General features: G+C 33.8%; 1 protein-coding gene across 1 annotated transcript in view; it reads right to left on the bottom strand.

Annotated features, from left to right (window-relative positions):
- WDR70 (WD repeat domain 70) overlaps positions 1-20,342 on the bottom strand; it is a 387,773-nt gene that overhangs the window by 90,471 nt on the left and 276,960 nt on the right. The window contains exon 10 of the mRNA XM_004447213.3: positions 14,580-14,754. Within this exon, the coding sequence (XP_004447270.1) occupies positions 14,580-14,754 (175 nt within the window). The remainder of the gene's footprint in view (positions 1-14,579; positions 14,755-20,342) is intronic.

Genomic DNA, 20,342 nt, shown 5'->3' with positions numbered 1-20,342 from the left:
AGAGGAGCCCATACCAAATTTTAATGTGTATTTCCATCTTTCTCTCCCCATTTCTCAGCAAGCTCTATTCTTTCTCCCATTTCCCAAATAAATTCTTTTTACTGGCCTAACTAACAACAACAAAAAAGTAATATCCAGTGATAAGTGCTAAGAAGACAATAAAACAAGGCAAGGGAACATAAATACAGGGTTGGGAATAGCAATAACAGTACTCTAGCCCAAAGTCTGGCTTGAGACCCAGCCTTCTTAATTTCTGTGCTCTACTATTAACACTGCTTTGAGGGTGTTTGAAATGACATTTCAGCAGAGGCCAGAATGAGAAGGTAATTCGTTGAATACCTAGGACAAAAGCCAATAGCCAACATGAGTAGCAAGTTTAGAGGCCCCTAGGTGTTATAAGGACTAGTAATAACTGATGAACAGAAAGAGGCCAGCTAGCCTCCAGTTTAGTGAGCACTAGGAAGACTGGTAGAATGTGAAGTTGAAGAGGTAGGCAGACAGACACCAGATCACTTATTTCACTATTTGAATCACCCCTTCCCTATGCAGCAGCTTGAACCAAAATTAAATTGCTAACCATCACAGTGAGCCACAGTATGGCAAACGACTCTTCACTTATTTAAAAGACGTGATTTTAAAATGGAAACAAACAAACAAAAAAACACAAACTAATGCTGTTATATGAATGTTTTCAGGGGTTACACTTGTGGATAAATAATCTTCTACAGCATAAATAAAGCATGGTAACTGTTCTAGAGCAATCCTGGAGGGAATGGACTATGATGTGGCCTTCTCTTCTGGATGAGAGTTCCATCAGCAGTTGGAGCTTGTAAAGTACAGGATGTTCTTAAGAAAACAGATTATAACCTAGTATGATTTTTAAAAAAAGTTTTCCTATTTATGGAGAGAGTCATGGGAGATACTCAAAGGTGTATCTCAAAGGTAGGTGAAAGACAAGCTGAAAGATGGAATCTGAGGAAAAGTGAACTTTATTCAGTGTGTGGTTAAGGATGAAACCATGAGTTTTGCATTAAACATGATTTAAACTGTGCCTGGGTATATCAGGCACAGTGAAAGAGTAAGGATATCCAAAACACAAGGTAGAGATGATAAGGGTATAAAGTAAAGGAAGGAAAGTGGAGATGAAATTGAGGGGGCAGATATGGGTGACATTAAGACATAGAATTTATAAGGTGTATTGGTTATAGGAGGTAGAGACTACTTCAACCTTATTAGAAGTTCTATGTCAGGGGTCAAAAACTTTTTTGTAAAGGACCAGAGAGTAAATATTTTAGATTTTGAGTGCCATGTGGTCTCTGTCACAATGACTCAACTCCACTACTGTAGTATAAAATTAGCCACAGACAACACATAAATGAATAAGCAAGGCTGTTCTAATAAAAACTCTGTATAAACACTGAAGTTTTCCATGTGTCAAAATATTTTTCTTGTTTTAATTTTTTAAACCACATTGTTAGGCAGAATAATGAACCCCAAAGATGTCTACTTCCTAATCCCTGAGATCTGTGAACATGTTATCTTACGTAGTAGGTGGTTTGAAGCTGTATGTACCCCAGAAAAACATGTTCTAAAAGTAAATCCATTCATAAGTAGGATATTTTAATGAGGCTACTTCAGTTAAGGTGTGATCAACCTCATTCAGGATGGGTCTTAATCCTATTACTGGACTCTTTCATAAGAGAACGAAATTCCAACACACAGAGAAAAAGCCATGGAAGCAAGAAGTTGAAAGCAACAAAACCCATAAGAGAAGGAAGAGACTAGCAGATGCCACCATGTGCTTTGCAATGTGACAGAGGAGCCAAAAATTACCAGCAGTTGGTCTTCAGGAAAAAAGTATCACCTTGATGATGCTTTAATTTGGACATTTTCATAGACTCAAACTGTCAACTAATTGAAGCAGGCGAGTAAGATAGGGAATCAATAAATGGATCTGGAACCTGGCAGAGAGTCCATGTGAACATCAATAACCCCCAAGATGGCTGCTGGAAAACCCCCACCCCCAAGATTCTGCCATCCAGAACAAAGACTTCCTGTGGAAGCCAGGAGAAACCCTGGATATTCCCCAAGGACTTTATCATTGGGTCCTCATGGGGAACTGATGGGTTGGATAATCAACAGTTCAAAACGGCAGGCAATAGGCCTAAGCGCGCTCTCGTTCTCTCTGACCTCTGGACCCCGATGCTGGCTGCCTTCTCCCTCATCTGGAACACTACACAAGTAAACCTGGGGATTTATAATCTATAATGAGGAATTGTAGCCTATAAATCAGCCCACTTTATCACTTTTGAACCCCTTCCTCTCTACCTGGGACCCATGATTGGTTATTTTCCCCCATCTTTCGTCCTTCCCTGCCTGAATAAATTACTGGCCTAACTCACCCAGCGTGCTCTTAAAACTCATTTCTGCACCATAGTCAAGAACCTAAATAAAATCCAGTAACATAATAAATCCCCAATGTTCCCGCCAACCTATTTCACATTATTTGCTTGGAGCAGTAGCAATCTAGGAAACTAAAACATAAGGCAAAGGGGAAATTAAGGTTGTAGGTCAAATTAAGATTGCTAATCAGCTGATTTTAAAATAGGTTATTCTGGATTATTCAGGTGGGCAAAATGTAATTCTTTGAAAGTGGGAGGGGCAGCAGAAAAGAAGGTAGCACTGATGTAATATAAGGAGGACTCAACCCACTGTTGTTAGCTTTGAAAGTTGATGAAGAGAGACACAAGCTAAGGAATGTGGATAGTCTCTAGGAATTAGAAAGGGCAAGGAAATGGATTCTCCCCTTTAGCCTAAAAAAGGAACAAAGCCCTGCCAATACTTGGATTTTAACTCAAATTTCTAAGCAACAGAATTATAAAATACTTAATCTATGTTGTTTTAGGACACTAAATTTATGATAATTTGTTAAGCAGGCATAGAAAGTATTAAAAACACATGAAAAGCATTCTTAGCTTGCTGTCTTTATAAAAACAGGTATTAGGCTGGATTTGGCAGGCAGGCTATAGTCTGCCGACCCCTAGAATAGGCTCTTAAACCAGAATACCTGGGACTATATCTCAGTTCTTCCTCTTACTAACAGTAATTGTGGGTAGGTAACTCAACATCTTTGTGTCTGGGTTTCCTGATTGGTAAATGGTGATAATAACAGTACTTTCATGGTAGGGTTGCTGTAAGGATTAAATGAAATGATACATGTAAAATACTGCTTGGTTTACAGAAACTGATCAGTAAGTACTACTCCTTTAATAATGGGAGCGAAGGATAGGGAGGAAGTATATGTCTATATAAAGATTTTCACCTTATCTCAGCTTTCTGTGGAAAGCAATCTCTCTAACAGACTTCTTATAAAAAGTAATTTTCTAGACTTCTTTGGGTGTGAGGGAGAAGCAGTTGTCTGGTCGCAATGCTACAGGAGGGAACTGCAGGATAAATCAGCTCATCAATTAAAAGTGTCCCCAACCAAGGTTAAGATTTCAGCTTTCCCTAGTTGGCTAAGTTAGTTATCATTCTGGTATCTGGTTTCCAACTTCTAAAAGTATACTGATATCTCTTCTTTGTTGTATTTCCCCGTAATTCTCTTCATCTGTGTGGGTTTATGCTTTTAAAAATGCCTTCCCTGTCATTTCAGTGGTGTTTCAGGAGGGAACAAAGCTAAATGATTGTGCTTTATTGGCCTTGTTTACCTGTAAGTCTTAATTTCAATTATTATATTATTCCTAGCCTCAAAAAACAAGGATTAATCTACCTACATTTGAAAGAAAACCTTTCAACCCAACTTTTTCAAAAGTCAATACTTTCTCATAAACAAATATTGCTTCCAACTGAATATAACACTTTGCAAGATTATTATTAAAACTTTAAGCTTTCATTTAAATAACTGACAAAGAAGAACTTAACTTTAGGGCCTATAACTTGGCACAATTTTGACTGTTATTTATAATTTGAATCAATGATACATACTTTTGGAAAAGTAGTATCTTAAAAATGTGGATGTCAAAAACAATACAGATTTCAAACTAAAAAGCTTTTTAAAAGTTTGTATTTGTCAGATGTTTTATCTTGAATCTTTTTAAAGATACATATAATTCACATGTATCTACTCAGGCAAAAGTAAATTGGGTCCATAGCATTCCAATTTATTGATGGTGGTTACATTTTCATGCAAAGAATGACTGTTTGTCACCAAGGAATTAATTAAATTTAAATTCTTGAGACTTTCACAATCAAAATCAATCAAAGACCTAAAAATAAGAGCTAGAACTATCAAATTGCAAGAAGAATATATGGGGAGGCATCTTCAGGATCTTGTGTTAGGCAGTGGTTTCTTAGACTTTACACCCAAAGCACAAGCAACAAAAGGAAAAACAGATAAATTTTAATTTAACAAAATTAAAAACATTTGTTCCTCAAAGGACTTTATCATGAAAATAAAAAGACAGCCTATTCGGCCAGAGAAAATATTTGGAAGCCATATATCCAGTAAAGGATTGCCATCCAATATGTATAAAGAAATCTTTCAACTGAACAACAAAAAAACAAACAATGCAATTTGTGTAAAGGTACACCTCAAGCAGATTATGGACCATAATGAATAGTAATATATTAATATTTTTTAATCAATTGTTAAAAGAATTATGCTAAGTGACAGAAACCAGACACAAAGTAGTGCATATTATCTGACTCCATTTATAGAAACTATAAACATGGATATATTTGTAGAGATGGAATTGGATTAGTGAATATTTACAGGGGGGCAGGTGAGAGGGATTGAGAGCTAGGGGTAGGGAGCTTTCTTTTTGGAGTGATGAAATGCTCTACTATTGATTGCACTGATGAATGCACAATTCTGTGATTATACCAACAGCCACTGAATGTACACTTTAGATGGATTATATGGTATATGAATCTCAATAAAACTGCTTTTAAAAAAAGGCAACCTATTCAATGGGGGAAAATATTTGGAAGTCACACATCTATTAAAGGATTAATATCCTATATATACATATAAAGACTTTGTTCAACTTAACAATAAAAGATAAATAATCCAATGAAAATATGGGCAAAAGACTTGATAGCTCTCCAAAGAAGATATACAAATGACCAGAAAGCACAAGAAAAGATGCTCAACATCATTAGCCATCAGGGAAATGCAAATCAAAAACACAATGAGGCGGACCTGGCCCCGTGGTTAAGGCGTCCGTCTACCACATGGGAGGTCCGTGGTTGAAACCCTGGGCCTCCTTGACCCGTATGGAGCTGGCCCATGCGCTGTGTTGATGCGCGCAAGGAGTGCGCATCACACAGGGGTGTCCCCCAAGTAGGGGAGCCCCACGAGCAAGGCATGTGCCCCGTAAGGAGAGCCGCCCAGCACGAAAGAAAGTGCAGCCTGCCCAGGAATGGTGCTGCCCACACAGAGAGCTGACACAACAAGATGATGCAACAAAAAGAAACACAGATTCCCATGCCGCTGACAACAACAGAAGCGGACAAAGAAGACGCAGCAAATAGACACAGAGAACATACAACCGGGGTGGGGGGCGGAAGGGGAGAGAAATAAATAAATAAATAAATAAATAAATAAATAAATAAATAAATAAATAAGCCTAAAAAAAAAACAAACCACAATGAGATACCATTTTATACCCATTAGAATGGTTGCTATTAAAAAAAAAAAAGCAAGGCAGAAAATAACAAATGTTGGCTAGAATGTAGAGAAATTGGAATAGGAAGCACCAGCAATCTGTACCTATACCAGAAAAATAAAACAAGCAGGAACTGTCTGAATCAACTATTTTTAAATGCTGGGGGCCAAAAGAACACTGTGAAACATCCAAAGAAGAGTAGGAGAAAGAATCTGGTAAATTATGATAAATACCAGTGAACTGAACTCCCACAGTTTTGTAGCTGACAATAGTGGAGTACTCAAACCTGGCCCTTGGTACAGTGTTCTGTTGCCAGGGTGGGACAAAATAACCTCATTGCTGGTGACAATGTAAAATGGTATAGCTGCTATGAAGACAGTTTGGTGGTTCCTCAGAAAGTTAAATATAAAATTACCATATGAGCTGGCAATCCCACTTCTAGCTATATACCCAAAAGATTTGAAAGCAGAAACGCAAACAAATATTTGCACACTGATACTCAGGGTAGCATTATTCACAACTGCCAAAAGATGGAAGCAACCCAAATGCCCATCAACCAATGAGTGGATAAACAAAATGTGGTTTATACACACAGTGGAATATTATTCAGCTATAAAAAAAAGAATGAAGTTCTTTTACGTGCAACAACATGGATGAACCCTGAAGACATCATTTTGAATAGAATATGCCAGACATGAAAAGAAAAATATTGTATTTTTTTCAGATATGAAATAATTAGAATAAATGCATAGATAATTAATTAGATTAGTTAGAATAAATTCATAGAGTCAGAATCTAGAATATAGGTTACCATGGAATGGGGTGGCATTTGGTAATAGGGAGTTGTGGCTTAAAATGTACAGAGTTCCTATTTGGGATAATGGAAACGTTTTGGTAAGGAATGGTGGTGATGGTAATATAACACTGTGAACACCATTTACAGAAATGAATTCTGTATTTTAATGTCGTTAAAAGGGGAAATTTTAGGTTCTATACATGTTGCTAGAATATAAATTTTTTTAAAAATCCATAGAACTGTACAACAGAAACAGTTAACCCTGACTTAAACCCTGGAACCAGTTAACAGTACAATCATAAAATTGTGCTTTTATCAGTTTTAACAAACGTACCACACTAAAGCACAATGTTTGTTTTTTTTAAAGATTTATTTATTATTTATTTCTCTCCCCTTCCCCCCCACCCCAGTTGTCTGTTCTCTGTGTTTATTTGCTGTGTCTTCTTTGTCTACTTCTGTTGTTGACAGCGGCACAGGAATCTGTGTTTCTTTTTGCTGCATCATCTTGCTGCATCATTTCTCCGTGTGGACGGCGCCATTCTTAGGCAGGCTGTACTTTCTTTCGCAATGGGCGGCTCTCCTTATGGGGCACACTCCTTGCGTGTGGGGCTCCCCTACGCGGGGGACACCCCTGCATGGCACGGCACTCCTTGCGCGCATCAGCACTGCGCATGGGCCAGCTCCACCCAGGTCAAGGAGGCCCGAGGTTTGAACCGCAGACCTCCAATATGGTAGACGGACGCCCTAACCACTGGGCCAAGTCCACCGCCCGCAATGTTCATAATAGGGTGATACATGAGAATCCTGTATTTTATGTATGATTTTTCTGTAAACCCACAACTTCTCTAACAACACAATGAAAAGAGGTAGAGAAAGACATACTATGCTAACACAAATCAAAAGAAATCTGGAGAATATATATTAATTTCAGACAAAGCAGACTTCAGAGCCAGGAAAATTATCATGGATAAAAAGGGGCATTACAGAATAATAAAGGGGCTGATTCTCCAAGAAGACATAGCAATCCTTAGCGTGTATGTGGCCTAAAAAGAATGTGTCGAAATACACGAGGCAAAAAACTGACAGGCTGAAAGGAGAAACAGACAAATACACTATTACAGTTGGAGATTTCAACAGTAATTCCTCTAAGTAATTGGCATTTCCAGGCAGAAAATCATTAAGGATGTAACTGACTTGAACAGCACCCCATCAGTCAACTGGATCTAAAATTTTATAGAATTCTTCATCTAACAAGAGCAAAACACACGTATTCTTCTTAAGCTCACATGCAAGATTCACTAAGACCACATTCTTGGTCATAAAGCACATCTTAACACATATAAAAGAACAGAAATCATACCAAGTATGGTCTTAGTCCACAATATTTAAGCCAGAATTCATTAACAGAAAGGTTGTCAGAAAATCCCCAACTACTTGGAGATTGAACAACACACTGCTAAAAATACATGGGCCAAAGTAGTAGCAATAGAAGTAAAAAAAATTTGAATTAAATGAAAAGGGAAATACAACTTAAAACTTTTGGGATGCAGCATAATCAGTGCTTTGAGGCCAATTTTTATCACATTGAATCCTTACACTAGAAAAGAAGAGTCCCCCTTCATAAAATTTTTCCTTCTTGCTAACAGTCTCTTCTCAGTATACACACTTGGAAATAAGCCTGAAATTCCATGAGAGTAAATATTGCTTTCATTTTCAGTGTCTATGAAGGCTTTATAAGATCTAAAAAGCAGATAAAAATACTATCCATAAAAATCACTTCAGAAATTAGTTATGCATTATGAGAAGTTGGCTTTAATTTACTTGAAGTGTAAGGCAAGAAGGATCAAAGCTGCATTATCAAAATTTAACAGAAAACACAACAAAAAGCATATTTTTAATCTAGAAAATATATGTTTGAAATATAGTAAGACCCAGTAAATACCTTAGTGTCTAATAATGAGTGGTTTCCTCTCATTTAAGCAACTTGAAAGGACCTTGGGATTAAAGTGCCACCTCCCACAAAACATTCTCTTGATTCTGGCTTTATTTTTCTTTGTAATACTTATGATCTGAAATTAGCTTGATGGTGATTCTCTTTTTCTTTTTTTTTGTCTTTATTTTTTTAATGTTACATTAAAAAAATATGAGGTCCCCATATACCCGCCACCCCCCTCACTCCACTCCTTCCCCTATAACAACAACCTGCTCCATCATCATGAGACACTCACTGCACTTGGTGAATACATCTCTGAGCACCGCTGCACCTCATGGTCAATGGTCCACACCATAGCCCACACTCTCCTACAGTCTACCCAGTGGGCCATGGGAGGACATACAATGTTTGGTAACTGTACTGATGGTGATTCTAAAAAAAGAAGATTCAAATATGTTTTGAGAAGTAGCATCAAAAAAGCCTCTGATTGTGACTGGTTAGATGTAGAATAGTTCTTGTTAGGTTTTGCTTTGTTTAATAAAACATCAACATCATTATTCTGCAATCCCAATTGATACTGTTGCTTATTCATATTCTACACCTCCCAGGGGCACTGACTATGACTATTCAACCTGTACTCTGTCTTCCCAAGCTCTTTCATATTCTGGGCACTACACAAGATAACATCTTGTCAGAAATTATCTTACCGCTTATTCTTCAACTTTTTCTTTTTTTTTTTTACAAATTGCTTATGGGTTTAAGTTTTTTTGTCTTACTCTCAGGTGGTAGTTGCTCAAATATATCAGTTGAAATGTCACTAATGTAGATAGACAGACAGAGATATGGAGAAAAGCACAGAAGGATACAGACCAGGTTATTTACAAGCATAATGGGTAGAGATATCACAATGAGAATAGTAATAAAATTAATAACAATAAAACAAAACAAAAATTACAATTTAAAAAATTACCCATAATTTCATTTTTGTAAAATGATATAAGATTCCATTTAGATAAAAAAATTGGGTTTTTAAAAAATCGAAGAATTAGAGCTACAACTATTCACTTATGGGGTTGTACATGTTATGCTCTCAAATAACAAATTCTAAATATAGAAAGATAAAATCTTTTAATTTATATATCTGTGTATGTATGCATGAAACAGGGAAGAGGTGTGAATGGACATAAATCTACCTTTTAACATGGGTTATCTGGGAGTAGTTAGAGACATTTAACTATTTATGGTATATTAAACATAAACTGCTACTAGTGCCTCTACTTCCTGTATTGTCTCTCCCTCATTCCTGTTCTTTTATTCACCCAGAGCTTCGTTTGCCCTGAAGCTTATCTTCTGATATTATTTCTAGTCTTCAATCAAGCTACTCTCTGATTCGTACCAACCATTTTCTGGCAGAGCTGAGAGAGTAGAGGTACTAATGAAGCACTAGGCTGGAGAAATGTCCTTGTAGAATCTAGTAGGCTAGAGCTTTCCTGGTAAAAGGTTGTAGTGTGTGGCCATTTTCCCAAAATGGACATGCCCAGAATTTGGGTTGCACAAAGGAACAGTAAGAGGCAGTCAAGTCAAGAGTGGGTCAAGTTGCTGATAGTGAACTATTGCCAAATGAAACAACTTCAAATATTGTTCCCTCCTATCATGTTTCTCAAGAGGTCAAAACTTCATGAATGTGATGGATCCCTATTTTCCTGCCAAAATTAAGTCTACAAATAATAATTGTGATTTACAAGTAACAGCATGTTCTTTTGGTAAATAGTCTAAAATATTGTAGATTCTTAATAAATATTAAAGAGCAGAAAAATTGCTTTGAGCAAAACAAGTGCAAAGAATTTTGTGGTTTTTATATAAACAGAATATGATTATTAGGTATTCATAACAGTATACATATTGAATTATTTTAAAAGTCAGAAAATATACTTGACATAAATAGTTTTTTAAAATCCACCTGTTGTTAGCTAATCCAAAATCAATAATATACAGATTGTGTATTTATTTATATATATCAAGTACATGCCAAAAATGTGTTTCTCATTATGAACATACCCTCTTAGCTCAATGTTTGACTGTTTTTCTATCTCATGTTTTTACATAATTTGGATCTTTTATTTTAATGTTACTATTTTTTAATGTCCTCTTAGAAACAAAATGACAACCTCATTTTATTTCACCTTTTCAGGATACATTTATTTATTCATTCATTCATTCAACAAATAGTTACTGAGGATTTTCTATTCACTAGGCCCTACTTCTTCACTCTGTGAATACAGCAGGGAACAAGAAAAACAATTCTTTCCTTCATGGAGTCAATATTCTACTAGAGGAAAACAGCAAATAAATAGGTGACATACATAGTATATCAGATGGTGATCAGCACTATGGAAGAAAATAGGAAGGATAGAGAGGGTTACTATAAGGAGAAGGTTGCAATGTTAAATAGGGTGGGGCAGGAAGGCCTTGCTGAGAAGGAGAAATTCAAGCAAAGAAGTGAAGTAGGTAAGAGGAAGAAGAGCATATGAATATCTGGGAGATGAGAATGTTGTAGGTTCAGTTCAACATGAGCAATGATCCTGAGTCATAGAGCATGCTGATGTCATTTCTGTACCTCTCTGATGCTATCTCTCACGATTCTGTCCCCCCTCTTACTTTGCTGCAATCAGGGACAAGCCTTCTTGCTGTTAAATATATACTGCTAAGTTGGGGGTGAGAGGCCAGAGGGGGCAGAAATGGCCTGCAGAAGCTCTGCTTCTCAAATAGACTATTATCATATACTGAAAGGGACCTTCGGCAAACAACCATCCCTCTTGAGCAGTGCTGTTCAACAAAACTTCCTGCAGTGGTGGAAATGTTCTATGTCTGCATTGTGCAATAAGGTAGACACTAGCCAACGTGGCTACTGAGCACCTGAAATATGGCTAGTGGGACTAAGGAACTGACATTTTAATTGTATTTTACTTTAATTTAAATTGAAATGGTCAAATGTGGCCAGTCATTACTGTTCTAACCAGGATAGTTCTAAAATAAAGGTAAATCTTATAAACACAGGAATTTATCATTAATAAAGAGACATCTTTCAAAATGAAGGAGGTTCATTTAATTTGCTAGCTCAAGCTGCTTTAATATGAATTCTATGATTAAATATGGTAATTATGATAGCTTCTCTTAACTATCACAAAAATTATGTATTAGCCATTTTCTACCATGCAATTCTTTGGCTACTGCATTGAACAACTATTGCTATTAGACTTTCGTAATTCAGCTTTAGTGTTTCCCTGTGGGAGACTTATTAATTCTAAAATAATGACTTAAGAAATTTTTTTTAAATCTGTTTTTAAATCAAGCTGTGCTTCCTGCTAGTGAGTTTTTTCTTCCCAGTCTTCTTTTGATGCACTTTTGCATGCAAATGTAAAAATATGAATAAAATATAACACATGGGCTATGATATAATAAACCATACATTCACGTATTATTAAATTCTAATAAAATAAAATTTTAAAACTATGATTAGCAGAATGGCTTCAGAGATTCTTTTTGGAAACTAGCATTCAAATAGCTATGTTTCTACAAAACTAAAAATAAGAAATAACCCATTATTTTAAGGGATATGCCACGCCAATCTTTAAAAACTATACTCAACTTTATAAAAACTTATGATTTCTTAGGGAAAGGAACAAATATATGTGCCATATCAAACATAGAATCATTAAAGCTTCAAGGCAATGCCATGTTTTAGAGCTTCTATGTTTAAATCAACAGCACCCAGAGACGATGAAAGCCAGTTACTAAAAAATTTATTGCTTGGTTAAATCTCAGTTTACAATTTAGAGGAGTTTTTAAATCTCTGTGCTGTTATGAGGCTTTATGGAGTTTATAGTACAGATGAAAACAGAAATTTTAAAATCTGACAAACAGAAACTACCAAAGATATTTCTAACATTATCAACATGTATTTTCTTTTCCTATCATTTCTTTTTACCTTATGCTAAGACAACTGGCTTTAACTCATCTGCCTGAAGAGACAACTAAGTTTCCTAGGGTCCCTTTCAAAATGTAACTGATGGGCAAAGCTGAGCTAAATATTATTTTTATAATTTATTTAAAAATCAGAAAGTAAACTCCATGGGGACAGGAATGTTTGGTAGTTCACAGTATTGCTAGTGTCTAAAATAGTGCCTGACACATAGTAGGGACTAAGCAAATATTTGTTCAATGAATAAATGACCAGGACCTTTTACTAAAATAAATATTTTCATATTTCAATTATAATATTAGTATAGATTTTCACCTTAACAATGATAATCCAGAATCATTCTATTTATCAAACATTCAAGAGAGTATAAACTACAATGTAAACTTCAATTTATGCTTAGTGGCAATGCTCCAAAATGTGTTCATCAATTGCAATGAATGTACCTCACTAATAAAGGATGTTGTTAATGTGGGAAAATGTGGGAGGTGTGGGGAGCAGGGCATATGGGAATCCCCTATATTTTTAATATGACATTTGTAGAATCTAAGTATCTTTCTAAAAAAAATTTAAATAAAATTAATTTTAAAAAAAGAATAAAAATAAAACTTAATTAGATAAGGTGGGTTTTATGGACTAAATGCCATCAATCTCAGTAAATATTCCTTAGTACCTTCAGAAAGAATGTGTATTCTGCTGTAATTGAATGGAGTATTCTATAAATATTAATTAGGTAAAATTAGTTATATTGCTGTTCAAATCACTTCTGTCCTCATAGATATTCTGTCTGCTTGAAGTTTCAGTTACTGAGGAGGAGAGTGCTGTAATCTATCCATTTTAACTTTATATATTTTGCAGATCTATGGTTTTGTACATACACATTCAGTATTACTATGCATTCTTGGTGGATTGTCCTTTTAATTCTTATATACGGTCCCTTGTAATTTTCTTTGTTCTGAAGTCTACTTTGTCTGAAATTAATGTACTATTCCTGTACTCTTTTGATTAGTATTAGCATCGTATATCTTTTTTCATACCTTTACTTTTAATCCATGTCTTACTATATAAATTAGGTTTCTTATAGACAAGAACACTTAGGTCTTGATATTTTTATCCACTCTGACAATCTCTGTCTTTTGATTGGTATATTTAGATAATTCACATTTAATGTAATTATTAATATATTTGGATTAATATCTATCATGTTTATAACTGTTTCCTATTGCACTTGTTTTGTTTCTTTTTTCTCCATTTCTAATAGAAAATTATTCCATTTTCTCTCCTGAAAAATATGAACCATACTTCCTTAATTACTCTTTAGTGCCTACCCTAGATTTGGAATATACATTTAAATAACACTATACCGCTTCATGTGTAGTACAGGTACCTTATAGCAGTTTTTCCAAGTTCTCCTCCTTATTTTTTATAACACTGCTTTCATTTAGTCCATTTATTCATGGACTAAATGAATAAACAAATCACTCAATTAATTGTTATTCATATTACTTTGAAAAATCAATTATCTCCTCAATAAACTAAGAATAAGAAAAATAAAATAATTTTACCTTCAAAAAACTTCATACAACAAAACTTTTTAAAGCTTCTTGGCAATTCATAGAATTTGCCAATGACTTTCATAGTAATTATCTCTATAATCTATAATCATTTCCAATTCCAAAAATTGTTTATTCTAATAATGACCTTTTAAAACCGTAAAGGAAAAACCTAAAACATATTCAAATGTAATGTCTAGAATGTTAGAACAAAATGTTGTTTAAATTACTACAGAAATAATTGCAAAACACTGATGGATCATCTGGCCATTTTGTGGTTTTCTTAAATATTTCAAAGGGTATTTTCTAGTTGTCTGCTTAGACTTGCTTTATATTACTGTCAAACCGTTACCTTCAAAACCGAGGAAATTGAGACCCCAGATAGTAAACTTCACTGTTCATTTTAACGTTTAAACCAGAAGATCTAATTTATTTATATTTTTAAAATGTAATATTCTCTGGAAAATACTTATCTGGAATGTTTGTTGAAATGCTGTTTACTGCAAAAGTCCCAATGTTTGATCAACTAACACTAAAGTTTAAATTAGGTCTAAACTCAGGAAATTGACCTTCATAATATTTTAACAAGATGTTTGTCTTTATCAAGGTGGTTGTCTTCTAAGGAAAGAAGATTTAAATGACCTTGACTTACAGTCAAATTTCGATCCCAGATTTGTATGCTTCCATTCTGGCAGGCAGCAGCTATGAGGTTTCCATCTCTACTATACGTGCATGTGGTGGGAATTACTTTTTTACCCTGCATCGTCCGTGGTTTAAATACACTTTTTTGCTTCTTTGGATTGTCAACTTCCCATGTCCTCACCGTCCTAAAAATAATCAGGAGATTTTCAGAAAGAAGTTTAAATTAGCAAAACATCCAGAAAGACTGCCCCACTTTTTAAGCATATAAATCTAATAGTTATTTTAAAATTTTAAAACATGCATTCTCCAATCATAAATGATGTTATTCACTGAAATAACTAAATAAAGTAAACCATCTGAATAGTGTTGTCATCAAATAAGTGGCATATTCTGATTTAAATCTGTCAGGGTTATTAGTTCTGACCCTCTAAACCAGTGACCACCAAACTCTTCTGACTAATCAGTAAAACTGTTGAGTATACACTCCCTATATACAAACATTAATTTGTATATTACTTACATGTGCTAACATACTATTATATATTATATACCAGAAAATACACTGAAAAAATAAGTTAAAAAAAATGATGTCCCAGACCCACGGCCCAGACAAATATCTCATGCCTCTAGGAAATAACTGGAAATATGATCTGTGCCTGAGTGTTTTCCTAACAAGCAATAGCAGTCAATGGTTGGGGAAGGGGCAGAACATCCTCCCATTCACAGTGCAGAAAAAGAAGCACTGACACTGAGGAAAGGTAGAATAAAAGCTATAATACCCAGAGTATGGAAAAACATAAAATAAAGATATAAAAACATACAACATAAAGATGAGAAGTTCAGATATTTCTTGGCAGAAACTATGCAAACCAAAACACTATGGAAACCACATCTTTAAAGTTATGAAAGAAAAAAAAATTGTCAATCCAATAGTCTATGGCCAAAAGAAAACCCTCAAAAATAAGACAAAATAAAGACATTTTTGAATAAACAAAAGCTGAGGCAATTCATTTCTATCAGACATATACTATAAAAAATGTTAAAAAGAATATTCTTTAGGCAGAATATGACACAAATTAGAAATTTGGATCTATACAAAGAAATGAGTGCTGCATATGGTAAAAATGAGTCAAAAGGGAAAAGACAATTTAAAAAGGTTTAAATCTCTTTAAAAGGCAAATGACTATAAAGCAAAACCAGTCACGATGTATTGTAAAGTTTATAACATATATTCAACTAAAATAAATGACAACCAAACAGCACAAAGATTGGGAAGAAGGAATGGAAGTTAATAGTAAAATATACTTGAGATGTCATAATATGAAGAGATACTTTGATATTTTAGAGATGTATATGACAAATTCTAGAACAATCTCTAACACGATTTTTAAAAATGATACATAATGATGTAGATAAAATTAAAACAAAACTAATTAACCCTATCAAAACAGTAAAAGATAAGACAGGACAAATATAAAATAAATAGCAACATGGGAAATTTAAATTTAGTCTCATCTGTAATTACAATAATGGCAAATGGCCTAAAAACTCTAGAGATTCTCAAAATGGATTTATTTTTTAAAGCAAAACCCAGATAGAGTCTGTCTACCACAAACACACACATGCATAAACTTTAAATATAAAGACTAAGGTTAAGAGTAAAAGGAAACATAATCAAAAGAAAGCTAGAGTTGGAAATGGTAGTCTAGCTAGAGTTGAAAGGGGTAGTCTTTCAAATGTCAATTGAAAGAAAACTAGAGAATAATCTAGGGGCTGAATAACATAGTAAATCCAGACATAGATGAGGACTGTAATTAATAATACAAATACAAGAATGTTCTATGAACTAGAACAAATGTACATCACTATTACAAGGTTACAGTAGGATAATGGAGATGCACGGGAAAAATACAATTTTGGACTATAGTTAACAGCAGTATTGTAATATTCTTGCATCAGTGTCAAAGAATTACTGTTTTAATAATAGGGAGGTAGAGAAAAAATATACCAAATGTATGCTATAGGCTGTAATTAGTGTTAATAGTCTGATGATGTTATCTCATAATCTGTAACAAACATTCCAAAAATATGTAATGTGTTGGTGGAGGGGTGTTGTATGGGAATTCTGCACCTTTGAATTATTGTTTTTTAAGTTCACAACTTCTCTATGAAAATTTATATATGTATATAAAAGAAAAGAAAGCTAGTGTGACTTTATCGATATCAGACAAAGTAAATTTCAGAACAAGGGATATATCCAAAAACAAAAACAAAAATTTCATAATGATAAAGTAATTTAATCAAGACATAACAATCCTAAATGTGTATGCCACAAATTATACAGCTTCAAAATAAGTATTGAAATATTAATATAAATAAAAGGAGAAATACCAAATCCACACTTATCTCCTTTAACACTTCAACACGTCTTTCTCAGTAATTGACAGAATAAGTAAATCTCCCACACAAACAAACTGAGGTCCTGAAAAACGCTTCACCCAAAACCTGAATGTACATTCTTTTAGGTGCACATTGAACATCCATCAAGAAAGACCATATTTTGGGTCATAAAGCAAATCTAAACAAATTAAAAAGGGATGAAGTGATATAAAGTGTGTACAGTGTCAACAAATGAAATTAAATTAGGAATCAATAACAGAAATATATCTGGAAATATTATATCTTTTTCCCCAAATATTAAGAAATTAAGGAATATTTCTATGTAGTTCATGGGACAGAGAAAAAATCTTAAGGGATATTAGAAAATATTTTGAATCCAACAAACATGAAATTACAACATATCAAGATTCATGATATTCAGAGAAAACAGAGGTTAAAGAGAAAAGTCTAGCACTAAATGCTTATATTAGGGTTTAAAAAAAGGGGCCTCAAATCTATTATCTAAGATTCAACTTTAAGAAACTAGAACAAAAAAAGAGAGAGAGAAAATTAAATCTGAAGCAACCAGACAGGAAAGAAATAATAAAGACAAGAACACAAACGGATAATATAAAAAACAGTTGAGAAAGCAAAAGCTTTGAGAAGATTAATAAAATTAATAAACTTCTAGCTGGATTGATTAAAAGAAAAAAGGTAAAAAGGAAATTGGAGACAAAAGCCCCACACCAATATCTTGAATGAAGGAGAAGTTAACGACATTAAAATGATAATAAGAGAATACCATGAAAAAATTTATGCAAATAAATTTGGTAATTTAGATAAAATGGACATATTTCCTTATTTTGTAAAAATAAGTTTTCCCTTTTGATAAACACCTTGGGAGATGAGATTGTTTGCCATGTGGGAAGGGTATATTTAACTCCATAAGAAACAAACTGTTTTCCAATGTAGCTATTCCATTTTGCATTCCCACAACATATGAGAGTTCTAATTGTTCTATATCCTTGTCAGCACTTGGTAGTGTCAGTTGTACTATGCATTCAATTAATAGGTGTTTAGAGGTATATCATTATGATTTTAATTTACATTTCCTAAATGACTAGTAATATTGAACATCTTTCCATATACTTGTTTATCATCCGTTTATCTTTGGTAAAGTGTTCAGTTTTTTTTTTGCCAGTTTTAAAAAATGAGTTATTTCCTTCTTACTGAATTTTGGCAATTCCTTAAATATTCTGAATACAAGTTCTTTATCAGAGATATGTTTGGCAAATACATACTCAAAGTCTGTAGCATGTTTTGCATTTTATAATCGTTTGAATAGCAGAAATTTTTGGAAATTTTAATAAAATCAATTCATCAATTTTTCCTTTATATGCTTTGGATATCACATCTAAGAAATCTTTGCTAACTTAATGTGACAAAGAAGTTTCCTGATATTTTCTTCTAGAAGTTTTATAGTTCTAGGCTTTACAATTTTTAAAATTAGTTTTTAGTAGGGGAAAATATTCTTGCTTCTATATATGAGGTATGGATCAAGGTTCATTGTTGTACATCTGGATCTCCAATTGTTACAGCACATTTGTATCTGAGCATTATAGCACCTTCTCCCTACTGAATGTATTCTGTATTTCTTACTTGTCTCTTATCTCCATTCACTATGCTTCCCACAGTTAATAAGCAGAGAAAGCTGAGGAATCCTGCACGTGGCTTTTCTTTCTACACTCAGCTCTGCAACAGTGGAGATAAATTCCAATAGTCAGTTTCTCTCTTCTATAACTGTACATCTCTCAATGTCCAATAATAGTTTAGAATTGTAATATGAAAGGCCCAACAAAAGTATAAAGTATCATTATCATCTTCTGGCTTGTTTAAAGTTCATCTCTAAAACCTAGACAATAATACTACAATGAAAGGTTATGATAATTAAATGAGATTAAGCATGTAAATGTGTCTAGGGCAGTACTTGGAACACAGTAGGCAGTCAATAAATGTTTCTTTCTGCTTTTCTTCTTAGACCATAAATAAAGTTTCAAAGCTAATAAATGCAGCACATAAGTATGTTCCATTTATTTCAGTGGTAAATTATTAGGTTGAGATAGTTATCAAAATAATAAGGAAAAAAAAGACCCAGCTAACCTATGTGTAGTCATATGAAATATAAATTTATGTCACATCTGATGGTAAATAATTATACTATGGTTTTATGGCTCTGAATCTTTGAACCTATGCCTAAAAAAATGGATGCTAAAGTGCTAGGCCATTAGCTATCTGTCAAAACATTCTATGCTGAAGAACACATATTCTGAAACTTGGAGTAAAATCTGGTCTTGTAAAATTAAACTGTTTCATAAAAATATTTAAAAATAGAAGAAGGATAGGCCTAGGCTTTTCTGGACACAATGATAATACCCCAAAGACAAAAAAAGACACAGGTGGGGTCATAACATTGCCCCAGGCACAAATGCTTTCTATCTTAAAATTCTGAATTCTTTCCAGATTTAAATTCTAAACTTTCTGGCATCAGCTGCATAAATGCATCCCAGCTTTTGGCAGAAGTCAAGGGAAGCATTAATTTAGCATGGAAATCAATTAAGAGATCTTGGTTTAATTTTTCTCAAAAGACTACACAAGTAACTTCAGTGATATAAGTGTCTGAAACTTGTTCTAACAAGAAAGACCTTCTTTTTAAAAACGCCCAAATAATAAGGTATTGAATTTCCACTAAAGTAGGGAAAATGTTCTAGTTTCTATCTAAACTCACAAAAATTTTTATAAACATGCACTCTACACGCACATTGACATATACATGCAGAGTAACTGCAGTAAGAAATTAGGAGACATGTATTTGATGGTAATATTTTAAGCTTACATTTACTATAGTTGTATGGTTCTGGAACAAACTGAATTTTCTTTCAATTAAAGGGTTTAAAAAAGTAAAAAGACTTTATGATATCTAGAGTTAGAGTAAGAGATTAATGCTATATTAAATAACCATTCACACCCTTATATTTATGGTCAATTGATTTTCAACAAGATACCCACAAGCAGAATTAGGAATTTGGACCATTACTTCACACCATGCAAAAATTAATTCAAAATGGATCATAGACCTAAATGCAAAATTCTTAGAAGAAAACCCTCATACATTGCTGATAGGAATGTAAAATGGTACAATACAACTATTTTGAAAAATAGTTTGGCAGTTTTGTAAAGTAGATCTATCACATGACTTAATAATTCTACTCCTGGGTATCTACCCAAGAGAACTTAAAAGATGGCCACACAAAATCTTGTACACAAATATTCAAACAAGCATCATTCCTAATAGACAAAAACTAGAAACAACCCAAATGTTTATTCACTCATCTGG

Source organism: Dasypus novemcinctus, chromosome 2, assembly GCF_030445035.2.
Source record: "Dasypus novemcinctus isolate mDasNov1 chromosome 2, mDasNov1.1.hap2, whole genome shotgun sequence".
Lineage (NCBI taxonomy): Eukaryota > Metazoa > Chordata > Mammalia > Cingulata > Dasypodidae > Dasypus > Dasypus novemcinctus.
The sequence above is the reverse complement of the archived record's forward strand: the minus strand, read 5'-3'. Positions and strand labels throughout refer to the sequence as shown.